The sequence below is a fragment of the Leptidea sinapis genome, chromosome 19, assembly GCF_905404315.1.
Source record: "Leptidea sinapis chromosome 19, ilLepSina1.1, whole genome shotgun sequence".
NCBI classification, from domain to species: Eukaryota; Metazoa; Arthropoda; class Insecta; order Lepidoptera; family Pieridae; genus Leptidea; species Leptidea sinapis.
Window position 1 is genome coordinate 888,777 of NC_066283.1, and position 14,431 is coordinate 903,207.

A 14,431-nucleotide genomic window follows, 5' to 3' on the forward strand; every position below is an offset into this window, starting at 1 on the left:
CACGAAGGTTATCAACCAGTGTGTGTTGCAAGTGATGACTTACTGTACTAAGTCGTGGTAGCTATGGTATGGGCCTGATAAGAAAGCTCATGGTTGCTTAGAGGGCAATGGGCTATGCTCGAGGTTTCACTGCGAGATTGAATCAGAAATAAGGAATTCCGTAGAATAAACAAAGTTACCGACATAGCCTGAATGATTGCGAAAGTGGCAGTGGGCAAGGTACATAGTTCGACGGACAGATGGCCGTTAGGGCATTTAAGTACTCGAATGGCGACCACGTGCCGGAAGACGTAGTGTTGGTAGGCCCCCCACAAGATGGACCGACGATCTGTTCAAGTTCGCCGGATACGAAGATGGACGCAGCGCAGGACCGATCGTCGTGGAAATCTTTAGGGGAGGCTTTTTCCAGCTGTAGACGTCTTCCAAATTAAACAATATATTTATTTACGGTGCGGGACTTTTCGTCCGACTCACACTTGACCAGAGTAGCCAGGAATTAATACTGCGTGGATTCAACAATGTCACAAGAGTACAGTTAGTAAATAGCAACTTAGAAATACAAACGAGTTCCGTGTTGTAGAGTCACCGCGCGAGTCCTGCCAGGTTTACAGTTAGCTGGCGCGACGCGTGCCACGAGTATCAATGTATTACTGTTTGTGGTAATATAAGACTACGCTAAACTATTTACTATTATATTATAAAGTCTGTAATATTGTCTGTTTGACCTGTTTGCCAACAATCCTTTGTATTTGTATTATCAGTCAAGCCAGATGTGTAACCAGCGGGAATAAAATGAGCTTCATAAGAGTAGAAAGCATTCCATTCTGAAAAAAAGGTATGGAGGGGTAGAAATAGGGGATAGAAGTTCGTCACTATCGAATATCACACCATGAAACTTTGTATTTGGGTACTTTTTAAGAAATAAATAAATATTTCTTCTAGGGTTTTTGAAATATAGACCTGTGTGGGGCTGAAATAGGAGATGAAAGTTCGTATAGAAGTCCAAACAAAGACACGCTTTCACGCTTAGATGCGAATCCGATTTTGATTATATTTGATACAAAACTAGAACGCTTAAAAGTTACAGAGGGGTACGTTCAGAAAAAATTGTTTATCTCATCGGAAAATATATGTGGCGTGGCTATGTGTGGTGGTGATGTATGTGGTGATTTAGAAAAGAATGGAAAAACAAAATAAAGTAGTTTATAAAAATGTATTAAATAAGTAATTTATAGTTAACCGCAGCAGTTTGAGTTATTATTATTATTTTTTGCAAAGTATTCTAAAGAAAATGCTGGTCAAAGTAACTATGCCACGCGCACGTAGTCGCGGGTAGAACTAAGCTAGTATGAAATAAAATATTAGTTTGACATTGACAACTGTCAATACTATAACGTAATTTAACCTCACTGTAAGAATCTAATTTAAGCTCTATTACTTCTCAATAAATTCTACTTTAAGCTGTTTGTTGCTCTGAAATTCCTGAAATTACACAAAATTTCATTCATCCGGTTGTTCGTAATAAAACTTTTATTATGCTCAGGAATTTCTTTTGATGTTTATGAGGATAAATGCCAGTAATTTTGCTTTGTTTGAACTCTGAAATTAGGCCTAACATTACCGGTATGAAGAAACTGTTTATTTCAATACACAGAAAAGTAAATTTTACATAAAATAAAATAAATATAAACCGACCACAGAGGTCGTCCAAAGTAGGTAGTAGTTGTTATTTGCTAATGATAGCTAGTTCATTTTGTGGTGCTAAACGGCAGTTTAGCACCACAAAATGAACTAGTTAAATATTATATTCTAGAACCCAGATCTTATTTCATCTGTTACTTGATCTAGGTGTGAACGCTAAATTAGGTACCAGTGGGAGGCTCCTTTGCACAGGATGCCGGCTAGATTATCGGTACCACAACGACGCCTATTTCTACCGTGAAGCATTGTGTAAACATTACTGTATTTCGGTCTGAAGGGCGCCGTAGCTAGTGAAATTACTGGGCAAATGAGACTTAAAATTTTATGTCTCTAGGCCTACGGCTCAGGGCTACGAGCGCAATTGTAGTGCCGCTCAGAATTTTTGGGTTCTGCAAGAATCCTGAGCAGCACGGCATTATAATAGGCAGGGCAGCTGGTCTCGTCGCCTATTTTTACAAATTTTTGATTAACCTTTTTTGTTTTTAGCTTCGTTACGTTATCAAATCTAATAATAACCTGTTACTTTTGTGACTTTTTAATACCTTTTTCTTAAAATGTCAATAACCTATTAAAATTTAACATAAATACCTGACTAACTATACAACTATAGGTATATTATACAACATAACACAATGACTTCAATCAATCAATTCACATTTGACTTCTAAAAATAATTTATACTTACATACAAAATAGGCAGATTGCGTGCTAACTCTGGCGAAGAACAAATATGAGATCGAGTTATTTTTATTATTTTAACTTGTTTAAATAGCTCTATAAGTACAAATGTAAAACAAAATATGAATAATTTAATTTACAGTCTGCATCAGCATTATTTTATCTAGTCTTGCCATAAATACGGAAGCAAAGAAAAAAAAATTATATTGCAAATAACATTTATTACTTTTATTAGTTTACTGTGTTAGTTTAATACATAAATGTAAAACAATTTAAAATATAAAAAGCTTATTCGAAGTGGTTGCAATACAGTCCTTTAAACGTTGAGGCCAGTTATCAATAGAAGCACGCACTCTTTCCATGGGAAAATTCTTCACTGCCAATCATACGGATTGAATTAGGACCTCAAAATTATCATAGCGTTTACAGCTAGCAGTTTTCTCTACAACTGACCATAAATCATAATCCAGCGGATTAAGGCACTAGACGACGGCCTGCCTTTAGCTCTGATGAAGTCCGAAACGTTAGTTTCCAACCAAGACTGCGTAGAACGAACTTTAAGACCCGGCACCGGGATTTGCTGGATGTATCATTCTTGATTATTGAACATGGTGTTGTTAAGGCTTCACTACCTTCTCATGAATGGTATCTTGATACACTTGTGCCGATGTTTTGATACCTTTTTCACAGAAGTATGTCTCAGTCACTCCTTCATAGCTAATGGTGGGGTACCAAACCATCACTAAAGTCGGATAGTGCCTTCGTTGCACTCTGTCGACTAATTGGGAAGCTTCTTTAGAGCTTTGAGCATAAATAGGTTCCTTTTGTGTGTTAAGATGTTGTTCAATTGTAAAAAAAATAATATCCTTAAACGAAAATTTCTGTGCGTACCCCTCCAGTAGTTGTTACGATTTTACCACCCTATTCTTTTTAAAATTATCAATTAAGAAATGACGAGCACGTCTCTTATAGGCTGCAGGTCCTAAGTCATCTTTTAAAATTCGCTACATGGTTCTAGGTGCTATCTTCATGTACCGAGATTAACCCCCTTATTCATAATAGTCTGCTAACTTAAAGCATTGCTAATTTGAGAATTAAACAGAGTGAGCTCTGTCTTCTTCTATTGACCTAAGTCAGAATGAGAAAAAACACTCCTTAGCGGCTGTTTAAAGTTAGCGGTCCATTATGAATAAGGAGGAACATGTTTTGCTTTCTTATAGGATTTCTTCAAATTCTTGTCCTTACTGCTATGACCACCTTTTTCGTACGAACACTACATGGACGGCCAGATCTTTTTGTGTCACAAACAGGGGAGGTCTTATTGTACCTATTAATAGCCTGGTACACAAACATTTTAATAATACCAAGCGTATCGAGACTTATAAAATTGCATTTGGCTCCATACCTACTCTGTGTAATGCAATCACAGCGATTCGGTTCTCTATATCACCCCACTCCATTTTAATTTTGTACAATGCATTGGCGCCAAAATGAGAAAACTCAATGAACAATTATATTAAAATGACAGATTCCAAATTCAAATGTAATATATCGTTAATTTTTAATTGTAACACTATTTATGGCCAGACTAAGTATAGTGATTTTATCCGCAGCTTGTTCCGCGTTCACATTGCAATAATAAAAAGGCGGTAATTCAGCTAATAAACAATGTGTAAGAATGTAAAACTTCATTTAATCCTTTCAGCAGTTATAGCGTGATTGAATTAAAAACATCCAAACATTTTAGTTTCACATTAAATTAGTGTAGATTTAATAAAAAAGATGAACTTTTTAAAATAATGCTCTTTACGTAAGCGTGCAGTATATTTTAAAACTAGAAAGTATGTTTTTGCTTCACGTATTAATAGAAAGATTTTTTTGCAATAATTATGACATATTGTTTTTTGTACTGTGGTTCTTATAAATGTATTCGATATGTTAATATGTTCGATCCGATGTCTGTGACCGGGCTCTAAACCAGTTTATTATATTTTGTTGTATCAAATCAGTGTCGGTTCATTAACATTAAAAATAAAATCCTTTTGGCTCTTTGCAACTTTGAATAAATTTGTAAGACTTGTGTTATAAGCCAAGGAGTTACCTGCCAGTAGTTCGTATGGACAATATCTTTTTTTTTTTAATGAAAATAAGGGACGAGACTAGCAGGACGTTCAGCTGATGGTAATTGATAAGACCTGCCCATTACAATGCAGTGCCGCTCAGGATTATTGAGGAAACCAAAAATTCTGAACGGCACTACAACTGCGCTTGTCTCCTTGAGACATAAGTTGTCATTGTCTCATTTGCCCAGTAATTTCACTAGCTACGGCGCCCTTCAGAACGAAACACAGTAATGCTTACACATTACTGCTTCACGGTAGAAATAGGCGCCGTTGTGGTACCCATAATCTAGCCGGCATCCGGTGCAAAGGCCTCCCACCTTGTCTTTTTATGGAGTAGTAGGACCAAAGATGGATGCACTGAGCGTGTCCACCTTCCTGACAATCCCACAAGAGTGTGGACGGCGGTGATCACTTAGCATCGGATGACGAGCACTTCCATTTGTCTTATCATCTTACTCCAACTTCAAACCTCTAAATTTGACTGTCTTCGCCGTATTCTGGGTGTATACTGACTCAATCAAATGAGATACCAATGAAACAGCAGATCAAATGTTGAAATTGGAGCTAGACCGGCCACACACTCCGAAGGGTTCTGATCACATTCTTAGGAAAGCCCTAAATTGGAATCCATAACGGAAACGTGGCCACAATAAGCTCACCTGGCGACCAGACCTCTCTACAGAAACGAATCCTATTGAGAGGACCTGGAGTGAAGTGAATCGTGAGCAATACTATCCCAGGCGGCAGAACATTGGACGCTCTTTGCCCTGTGCAGTAGGTACAGGGCAAATGCTTTGATCATGTAGAAGTTGCTTACATTTTTACCATAACTTTCTTTTTAAGTTAGAAATCTTGTTCTCAATGTATGTTTGAAATCGGTAGTTGTTTTTTACTGTTTATAGTTAGGAAGAAGGGTAAAGCGGCTGATGGTCATTAATAAAACGCGTGCTCAAGATAATTAAATACCCGTGAGGACCAATGTGCTTTCGGGTCAATTGATGGGACGTGGTCACGACCTAACCACACTCTTGTACACTAAACATAAACAGAATATACATTGTATTGATATATTATGAAATTAAATACCGCTACTAGTTACGCCCTACCACGTGAGTGGACTCAAATTTGTCTCAGCTTGGTAATATAAAACAAAACATATCTTTGTCCGTTAGTTTGACAATTTACACTATTTATTTCTTGTTTTTTGATGGCTAACCATGTTGTAGACTGATTTCAATAATACCCTGCGTGCGTGAAGCCCGACTTAAGCTATAGTATCTCTATAATGGTATATTCAGGAATTCTCTGTATTTCAAAATAGTAGCCGAATTTCCAGGAATATTAACATTATTATTCAGTTATCATCTTCATCATCATTTCAGCCGGAAGACATCCTCTCCTCTGTTGGACAAAGGCCGCTCCCAAAGATCTCCATGACAATGGGTTTTGCGCTGCCCTTATCCAAGCTCTTTCGGCGAACTTGACCAGATCATCGGTCCATTTTGTGGGGGACCAACCAATACTGCGTCTTCCAGATGGCCAGCATCTTTCCGAAAGAGCTCAACCATTAAATGCGAACGCCAACCGGCCTGCGAAGCGTGGCGATTATGACAAACCACCCCAAATTACATGACAATATCCGGTATAGAAAGCAAACTCTATGTGCTTAAATTTTGAAGCGATTAAAGTTGAGTTTAAGGCTTATTTGAAGGTGACAACGCTTAAGTAGTTGGTTCGAGGATGAAACACGTCCGCGAGAGGATACTGCTCGCGACTCATTACATACCTACTTTCGACTCGTGGGTGTATATATAACTATATATCACTCGGAAAAAGTGTGATTCCACTTTTCGGGTTACATATAGAGACCCTCGACTTCTTCTCGTGGATATAGTAAGTATTTTAAGGTAATCGGGTACACTCGTACCGAAGCCCCGTTGTGCGTCTGTTCGACTGTAACAGTCAGCTGAACTTTGACAATACTATTAACGTGGCAGTACTATTACCGGCAATAACACTGATGACAAGTTGGCGAATACCAAGCAAGTCAGTTTGTATTATAACCAACACGATACAAGTGAATAAATTCTTCACCTAGATCTCATTAATAATACGAAATATAGTTATGTTTTGTTCTTATACTCATAATAATAAGTAGGTAATATCGTATTTATGAATACTTATATCAATTTGGTAAATTTTTCTCTCAAAAATCGCGCCCTTCCAGCCGACTTTACCCGAACAATCGTTACAGAGCCGTGCGTGACGGCTTAGTTTCATTTCAGGCACCTAAAGACTTGTTCAATGAGAAAATGTTTTCTTTACAAAAGTATTGAAAAATCATGTGTGTTATTAAATCGTGTGTTACGGAACCCTTCTTGTGTGAACCCGACTCGCACTTAGCCTGTTGTTCGTTAACTTGGCTGCTACATGACAGGTTTTCTTTTTAAGAATTGTTAAATTCAAAAATATCGAAAATCATTTAAATCGGATAAGACCTAGGTACTTATGTCGGAATAGAATGTGTTTGTCAACAAATACGTCCCTCTTTATTTTTATTTGATGTTTCGTCGCGAGTCTGCGAAATATATATTAACAGACACACGCAGGTAAGCTTATAACGGTTCTTTATTATAGGGCACTCCTTAAAAATTGCCTAATCCTATTTAGAATTCAGGTCTCCAAAGCTATATACTTAAGTATCTAAACGATAATCAAGACAATGTATACCTTAATAGCATACGGGTACACATTCAGATTAGATTGAGTGCAGCAGATAGTGCAAGGACCCCCACTTGCCCACAAGCAAGGTCTTGCTTGAAAACCGTGAGGCGATGGTTTGCTGAATTTGAGAGAGGTTTCTCAGCATGACGAATTTGGTGAAGGGCGGTCTTCAGCTGCCGTCAACGAAAATAATTGGCTACTGTTAAGCGGCTAATTCAAGAAAACCCGCGGATTACCTATGAGACAATTCGAGGACTGTTGGTATGAGCCAAATTTAGAAAATTCAACGCGAAGAATTGAGAGTTCGGAAACTTTGTTGTCGTTGGATCCCTCATGAACTGAAGGTGAAACAGAAGCGGACTCGCGTGAAATGATGCTCACAGATGATAATGAAGCACGACCACGAACATTCTAATGCTGTTTATGACATTTTCAGAGGAGACGAAACGTAGATTTATTGTTTAGAACCCGAAAAAAACAGCAATCATGTGAATGGGTGTTTGAAAATGAGAACAGGCCAATATAAGTGAGGCAGGCGGGAAACGTATGTAAAAAAATATCGCATTTTTTTCTCAGCTACGGGTCACATCTGCACAATTCCACTTGAAGATCAAAAGAGTGTTAATGCCGAGTGGTATTCTCTCATTTGTTTACCCAGGGTGTTAAAAAAATCCCGAAAGACGACCAAAAGGAGCCGCGTTCTCCTACATCATGACAACGCTTCACACACGGCCAACAAAACTACGTCATTTTTAGCTTCTGAAAAAGTACAACTCGTCACCCATCGTGCACATAGCCCCGACCTAGCACCCTGTGATTTCTGTATTTTCCCCAAAATCAAAGACTTGATGAGAGGTTTCACTTTTACCAACTCCGAAGAGGCAGCGATAGCATTCAATCAGCACGTAGAAAACATGCCTTCAGACTTGTGGTCCTCCTGTTTTAAAAAATGGTTCGATCGCATGAAAAAATGTTTAAAATGCAAAGAATGGTATTTTGAAAAGCAATAAACATAATATTTTGGTGAACAATATTTTGGAAAACAATGTTATACATTGTTTTTTTTAAGTTACGCAAAACTTTTAGAGTGACCACGTATATAGTTTTACACCAATTATTTTTTATTTAATTTACTCTTGAAAAGCAATTTATATATTATGTTGCCATTGTAAACGAGGCTAAAAAATATATTTTAGAATCTTTGCCTGAGTATCAGTCAGTACATTTCACACAAAAAAAATCAGGCAACGTTAGATAATATTAGTTTAGCCATATCGATCCTGACACAACCTACATTGTAACTCATAAGTTGACATTATAAGGTTTACTTAACATTACATTACGTTTACCATATTATAATAATTTTCACCGAAATTGTACGATTCGTTTTTGAGTTGTAGAAGGACATACAGACAAACATAATTTACTCTTACGGTAAATCAATGCAAATCTTTGCAAGTTAACCATCCTAAGTCGAAGGTTGAAGCATGCTAGCTGACCCAGCAAACGTTGTAGTGCCATATAAAGGAATAATAAGAAATTCAATCATTTAAATTTTTGGGATCCCTATTGCGGATCTATGGATGGAACAGAATAAAATAAAAATTACTATACAAAAATAGGTGTTGCTCGAGGTCAGTTGAAAATTTGAGGTTGTATGTATTTTTTAATGTTCGAAATGTATGGGGGTGGGTCACCCTAAATATTTAGGGTTATGAAAAATAGTTGTTGGCCGATTCTCAAACCTACCCGATATACACACAAAATTTAAGACAAATCTGTTAAACCGTTTCGGAGGATTTTGGTAACAAACACCGGGACACGAGAATTTTATAAGTATACTAGCTGACCCAGCAAACGTCGTTTTGCCAGATAACATAGGTATTAAAAAAATCAATTATTAAAATGATGCAACCGATTCTCAGACCTAGCAAATATATCGTACTACAATTATTGTATTCGATTGCCATCTTGCAACCCTATCGGTTTGGTGGATGGAACAGAATAATATATAAAAAAAAAATATGACTCCAAAAATTACAATAATCGTAACTAGAATTAGATTAATCAATTAGCGTGTATAAAAATACGCAATTATTTTTATACATTTTAGTGCACATTATATCTATTGTTTTGGAATAGTGTTTAAAAAGTTAGTTGCTTTTTTGTTATTTTTTTTTATGATTTTTAGTGAATTTGATGTACTCTAACTATCAATTTGTCTAAATATGTGTAAATATACTTAATTTTTCAATGCAGAAATGAACGTAAGTGCTTTGCAATTTTATAACAGACAGTTAGAGATTCTGCCACAGATTGCACCCTTACTGTAACTCGTTAAGGATTAATCATTATATTCGACTACGATAATTACTTGACTATAGCTATGTTATGGTAGATGACTTAAATATCCAGATCGCATTAAAAAGATTCGGCTAAGTATAGTTAATTTGCTCCTAAGAATTGAAGAGTTCCGTTACTTTGTCATGGATTCCGTAATCAGAGCCTAACCAAACTCTTACCAAACTATCTTTGAAGTATAATACAAAAAGAATCATCGAAATCGGTTGGCGCGATATTGAGTTATTCGTAAATTTATCATCAACTATGCTATACGTATGTATAGCAAAGTTGATGATCATGGATGCCATTGTCAGATCTGGACCAAATTACAATGTCAAGGCTTTCAACTAAAAAAAAATTATCAGCATCGGTTCACCCAGTTGAAAGTTTTGAGGTAACAAACATAAAAAAAAAATCCGAACGAATTGAGAACCTCCTACTTTTTTTTAAGTCGGTTAAAAAATCGTGATACAAAAATTGTTGTAGATCGTAGAAGGGCGAAAATTTAAATTTGTATATATTTTTCAATGCTGAATTATAATAAAATAAAAATAAAAAAAAATTTGGGATGGACAACCCTTAACATTAGGGGTATTAAAAATAGATGTTGGCCGATTTTCAAACCTACCCGATATGCACACAAAATTTCATACAAATCTGTTAATCCGTTTTAGAGGAGTTCGGTAACAAACACCGGGACACGAGAATTTTATATTTATGAAGTCAAAATTAATATTACCAAGGTAACATGAGTTTTAAGTGTTCTTTCACATACACGTACACAATACATACGTCATATCGTAGTACATTTTTAATCGGCAAGTCATAAAAGTAATATTTATCATAAAGTAAAAAATAAATAACAGACCGAATCTACAGATTTACATAAATACCTAATAACTTAGGGCTGCCATCCGTAATATAAAATAGAGTATCGTACTTTATAATCTAATACACAAAAATTACACTAAAATACTCTTAAAATGACTTTTAGCACATGCCTGTCATGCCCAATTAAAAAATATAAACTAAATATAGTGGTAAAGTGAAAGGTTGTTAGAGTAAAAAAAAAATAGAATATAATTTAAATAAATGATAATGTTTTTTATTACTCGGTGTTATTTAACCTCTCTTATGCTACTCTACGTCACTAGTGTATACTGTATAACAATTGGCAGGTGTATTACTTACCCCCTGCGGTACTTCTCCCTGCGAGACAAACAATAATACTTAATAAAAGCCACTTCATTTCCAAAGTCCTTAATCACCGACACACGACCACCGTAACCGACGGCCTTTTCACAACTAATCCCACTCTGCTTGTAATAATTACTCTGATCAGAAGTACCAAGTTATATCTGCAGGCAGCTAAATAAACAGCATCTTTAGCCCGATGGTATTAGGTCTATAATTAAATGGTTCTTACAAAACGTTGCTCGATATATTTGTGTATGTCTCTGTGATAAGTTTCAATTGATGAATGTATTGATAGCTGAAGTATGTAGACCCCCATGGAGTAAGTAGGCGAAAGCTTTTTAGGTCAGTCTGATGCAGCGTTCGTGTGACAATTGTAATTTATTAATGATATAATAAGTCGGCCATTTTTTTTTTGATATCATCATTGCCTCGAAGGTCGCCGTAAATGGTCTGATAGCGAAAGAGTGTTGAACAGCATTTAAAAAGCTCTCATTCAATTAAGTTAACAGCGTCTGGCCAAAGGGTCTGCTACTGTGGTCGAAATAAGTTTTATTTACAGATTTTGGATTCTCTTTCGATCTGTCTAATTTAGAAGCCAATCGGAGATACTTTTCTAATTTAAAATGTTCACTCCGTTCAAAAGACCGATTCAATAATATGTATATATAATTATTATAAATTAAGTTATATATATTGTAAGTGCCTCTTAAAAGTGATTTCAAACTTATATTAACTCCGAAGATCACAATTCACATATCATGCAGTTCCAATTCAATTAATTTATAATTTTCTCTTTCCATAATTTTTCTCTGCTAACCTACCGGGATTCGAACACGCGACTCGGTCAATAGTCCAAGGCTACTAACCACTTGAACGCACGAACAAGAGGACTTGTTAATGTATCAATTATAAAATTAATAATACAATTAAATAGGATATAGTATTAGCATGAACAAGTACAAGATCATTCAGATCAGTGACGTAGCGTGCCTTGGCGGGGCCCCGTATAAAAATTTGTTTGGGGGCCCTTATGAAGGGTAAAGATTTCTCACATAAGAAAAAAAAATGCATAAAATTAAAAAAAAAATTCATCATAATTCTGTCACTTTTTCCATTGTTTTACAAACAATTTAAATATAATATACACTCTCCATGCCTTTTTTTCAGCAAAATGATTTACATTTATATTTAGCTGATGATGACTTTATTTTTTCTAAAGTTTCTACTATGGACAATAGTGAAAGGTCTAGCCGATGTAGGGTATTGCCAACTTTTGAACGCACGTGTTAGATTATTAAGGTTTTATGTTATTATTTAATAATCATAATGTACTAAATAACACTGAATAAAGCCTCGTGTGGGTGTTTCAGAGGTTCATTGGTGATTCAGGGTTAAAAGAGTTATGTTTTGATATCTTAAAACTAAAAAGTAGCTCATTTGTATTTCAAAGTCAATACGTACAGCCAATAGGAGCTTGTTCCTGATTGGCTGTTCGACAGCCATAATAATCTAACACACGCTTTACGCAGGAAAAAAGAGATTGCCTGTTTTGACTTTTGTCATTTCTGAAATACAAAAAATATTTGGGAAGTTTTATTAATTTTTGCTTTTGCACGTCGGGGGCCCCACGACCCGGGGGCCCCGTATAATTGATACTTCAGATACGGCGGTAGCTACGCCCCTGATTAAAATCTAAAGTAATCGAATTCATATATTATAGAGTAGCTCCTCGGACTTAGGCTGTAATCTATAGAGCCTACTTAGACTTTATTCACGTTAAACATAACTAAGTGTAAGCTTAGCATAATCTTTTGTTTCATTTTTATAGTCATTTGATAGCCGAAATTATTCTGAGCTTAAGCTGAAACAGTGGAACACAAAAGTCAAGTTCACGTTTTATCACAATCAGCAAATTTTAACGCAAGTAAAGTCCTTTTTTATGACAGTAACGGACGAGCCGAGCAGAAAGTTCAGCTGATGGCAATTGATACGCCCTGCCCATTACAATGCAGTGCCGCTTAGGATTCTTGGAAAACCCGAAAACTCTGAGCGGCACTACAGCTGCGCTCGTCACCATGAGACATAAGATGTAAAGCCTCATTTGCCCAGTAATTTCACTACCTACGGCGCCCTTCAGACCGAAACACAGTAATGTACCCATAATCTAGCCGGCATCCTGTGTAAAACAGGCTGCTTGGTAAAGTCTAAAAACGCTCTATAGATTTCAGACTAGCTAGCTCCATAATCTCGGGATTAATTTAACACTGTGTTTTCTGTATTATTTGTACCTGTGACAATTTCATGATTCACAGAGTGGTTTCTGTCTGAAAACATAACAAACAAACTCAAACGCCCTTTTATAAAAATTTTAAATATTGTTAGTTTGTTTAAACGAGTGAATGGCCTAGCCTAAAATACACAAAAGCTTGTAAAAAGTTAAAAGTAGCAACTTATGGTCATCATAAGAAATAAATAACAACATGATTTGAGCAACTATCATTTGTGCAATCACATACTACACACAAATATTCATCAAAACTGGCCAAGCCGTACTTGAGAAATAAAATTACATGCCCAAAATCATAATAGGAGAATGGTTATGGTTTGTAAAGCGGCTTCACTACAGTTGAGTGCAGTCCTGTTTCTCTGCGACCAATCTGATCTATTGTGATTTGTGATAGCGATTATTAATTATTGCTCACTGCTACGATTGATTCTTTTTACTTTACACAAATAAAACTGAAAACAAAATTTTATGAACGATGCGGGAGTCGAACCCGCGACATCTAGCGTTCTGTGCGACCGCTCTTTCCAACTTTCTTTTTACTTCAATAGACTTAAAGAAATTCTAAAAAGCGATATGACCATACGCATGAAAACTAAAGTCATGAACACCTGCCTGCTCCCCGTATTAACATACGCCTGTGAAACTTGGAAATTCACCAAATAACAAAACATAAAAATAACAAATAAGAAAATCCAAAAGATCCGCCACACTCATATAAGACAAATAACCAAAGCCATTGACGCTCTGAACTATTCAGAGAAGCTTAAATGGCAGTGGGCTGGATATGTTGCGAGACTTAGCGATAATCGCTGGACTAAAAAGACAACAACATGGGCAGGTCCACTAGGACAGAGAAAAAGAGGAAGACCAAACGCACGCTGGGCAGACGACATCATAGACATCAGCGACAGAGAAAAGAGAGTACTGGTCATCTTTGGAGTAGGCTTTTACCTGTCATTGTCATTGTTCTTGCTAACGAAATAACTATATCAGATCAATTAGACCAATATATATTAATATTTTTATTTTTAAATCTAACATTTATATATATATATTAGAATTATATATATATATAATTCTTGTGTCCCGGTGTTTGTTTTTTGTGTGAAAATTTGTGTGTATATCGGGTAGGTCTGAGAATCGGTCTACATCTATTTTTAATACCGCTAAATGATAAGGGTCACCCAACCTAAATATTTTTTTTTATTTTTTTGACAACTTTTTTATTTTATGATTCAGCATTAAAAAATACATACAACTTTAAATTTTCACCCGTCTACGATCAACACCTATTTTTGTATCGCCATTTTAATATTATTCTATTCCATCCACAGATACTGACTGTATTGTATGTATTAGCAAGATGACAATCGAATAT

General features: G+C 36.0%; 1 protein-coding gene across 2 annotated transcripts in view; it reads right to left on the reverse strand.

Annotated features, from left to right (window-relative positions):
• The window catches only part of LOC126969851 (kielin/chordin-like protein), a 41,647-nt gene extending 30,748 nt beyond the window's left edge, over positions 1-10,899 (reverse strand). For both annotated transcript variants that reach the window (XM_050815427.1, XM_050815426.1), the window contains exon 1: positions 10,761-10,899. In XM_050815427.1, coding sequence (XP_050671384.1) covers positions 10,761-10,818 — 58 coding nt within the window. In that variant the 5' untranslated portion in view covers positions 10,819-10,899. The remainder of the gene's footprint in view (positions 1-10,760) is intronic.
• Positions 10,900-14,431: the final 3,532 nt, after the last annotated feature.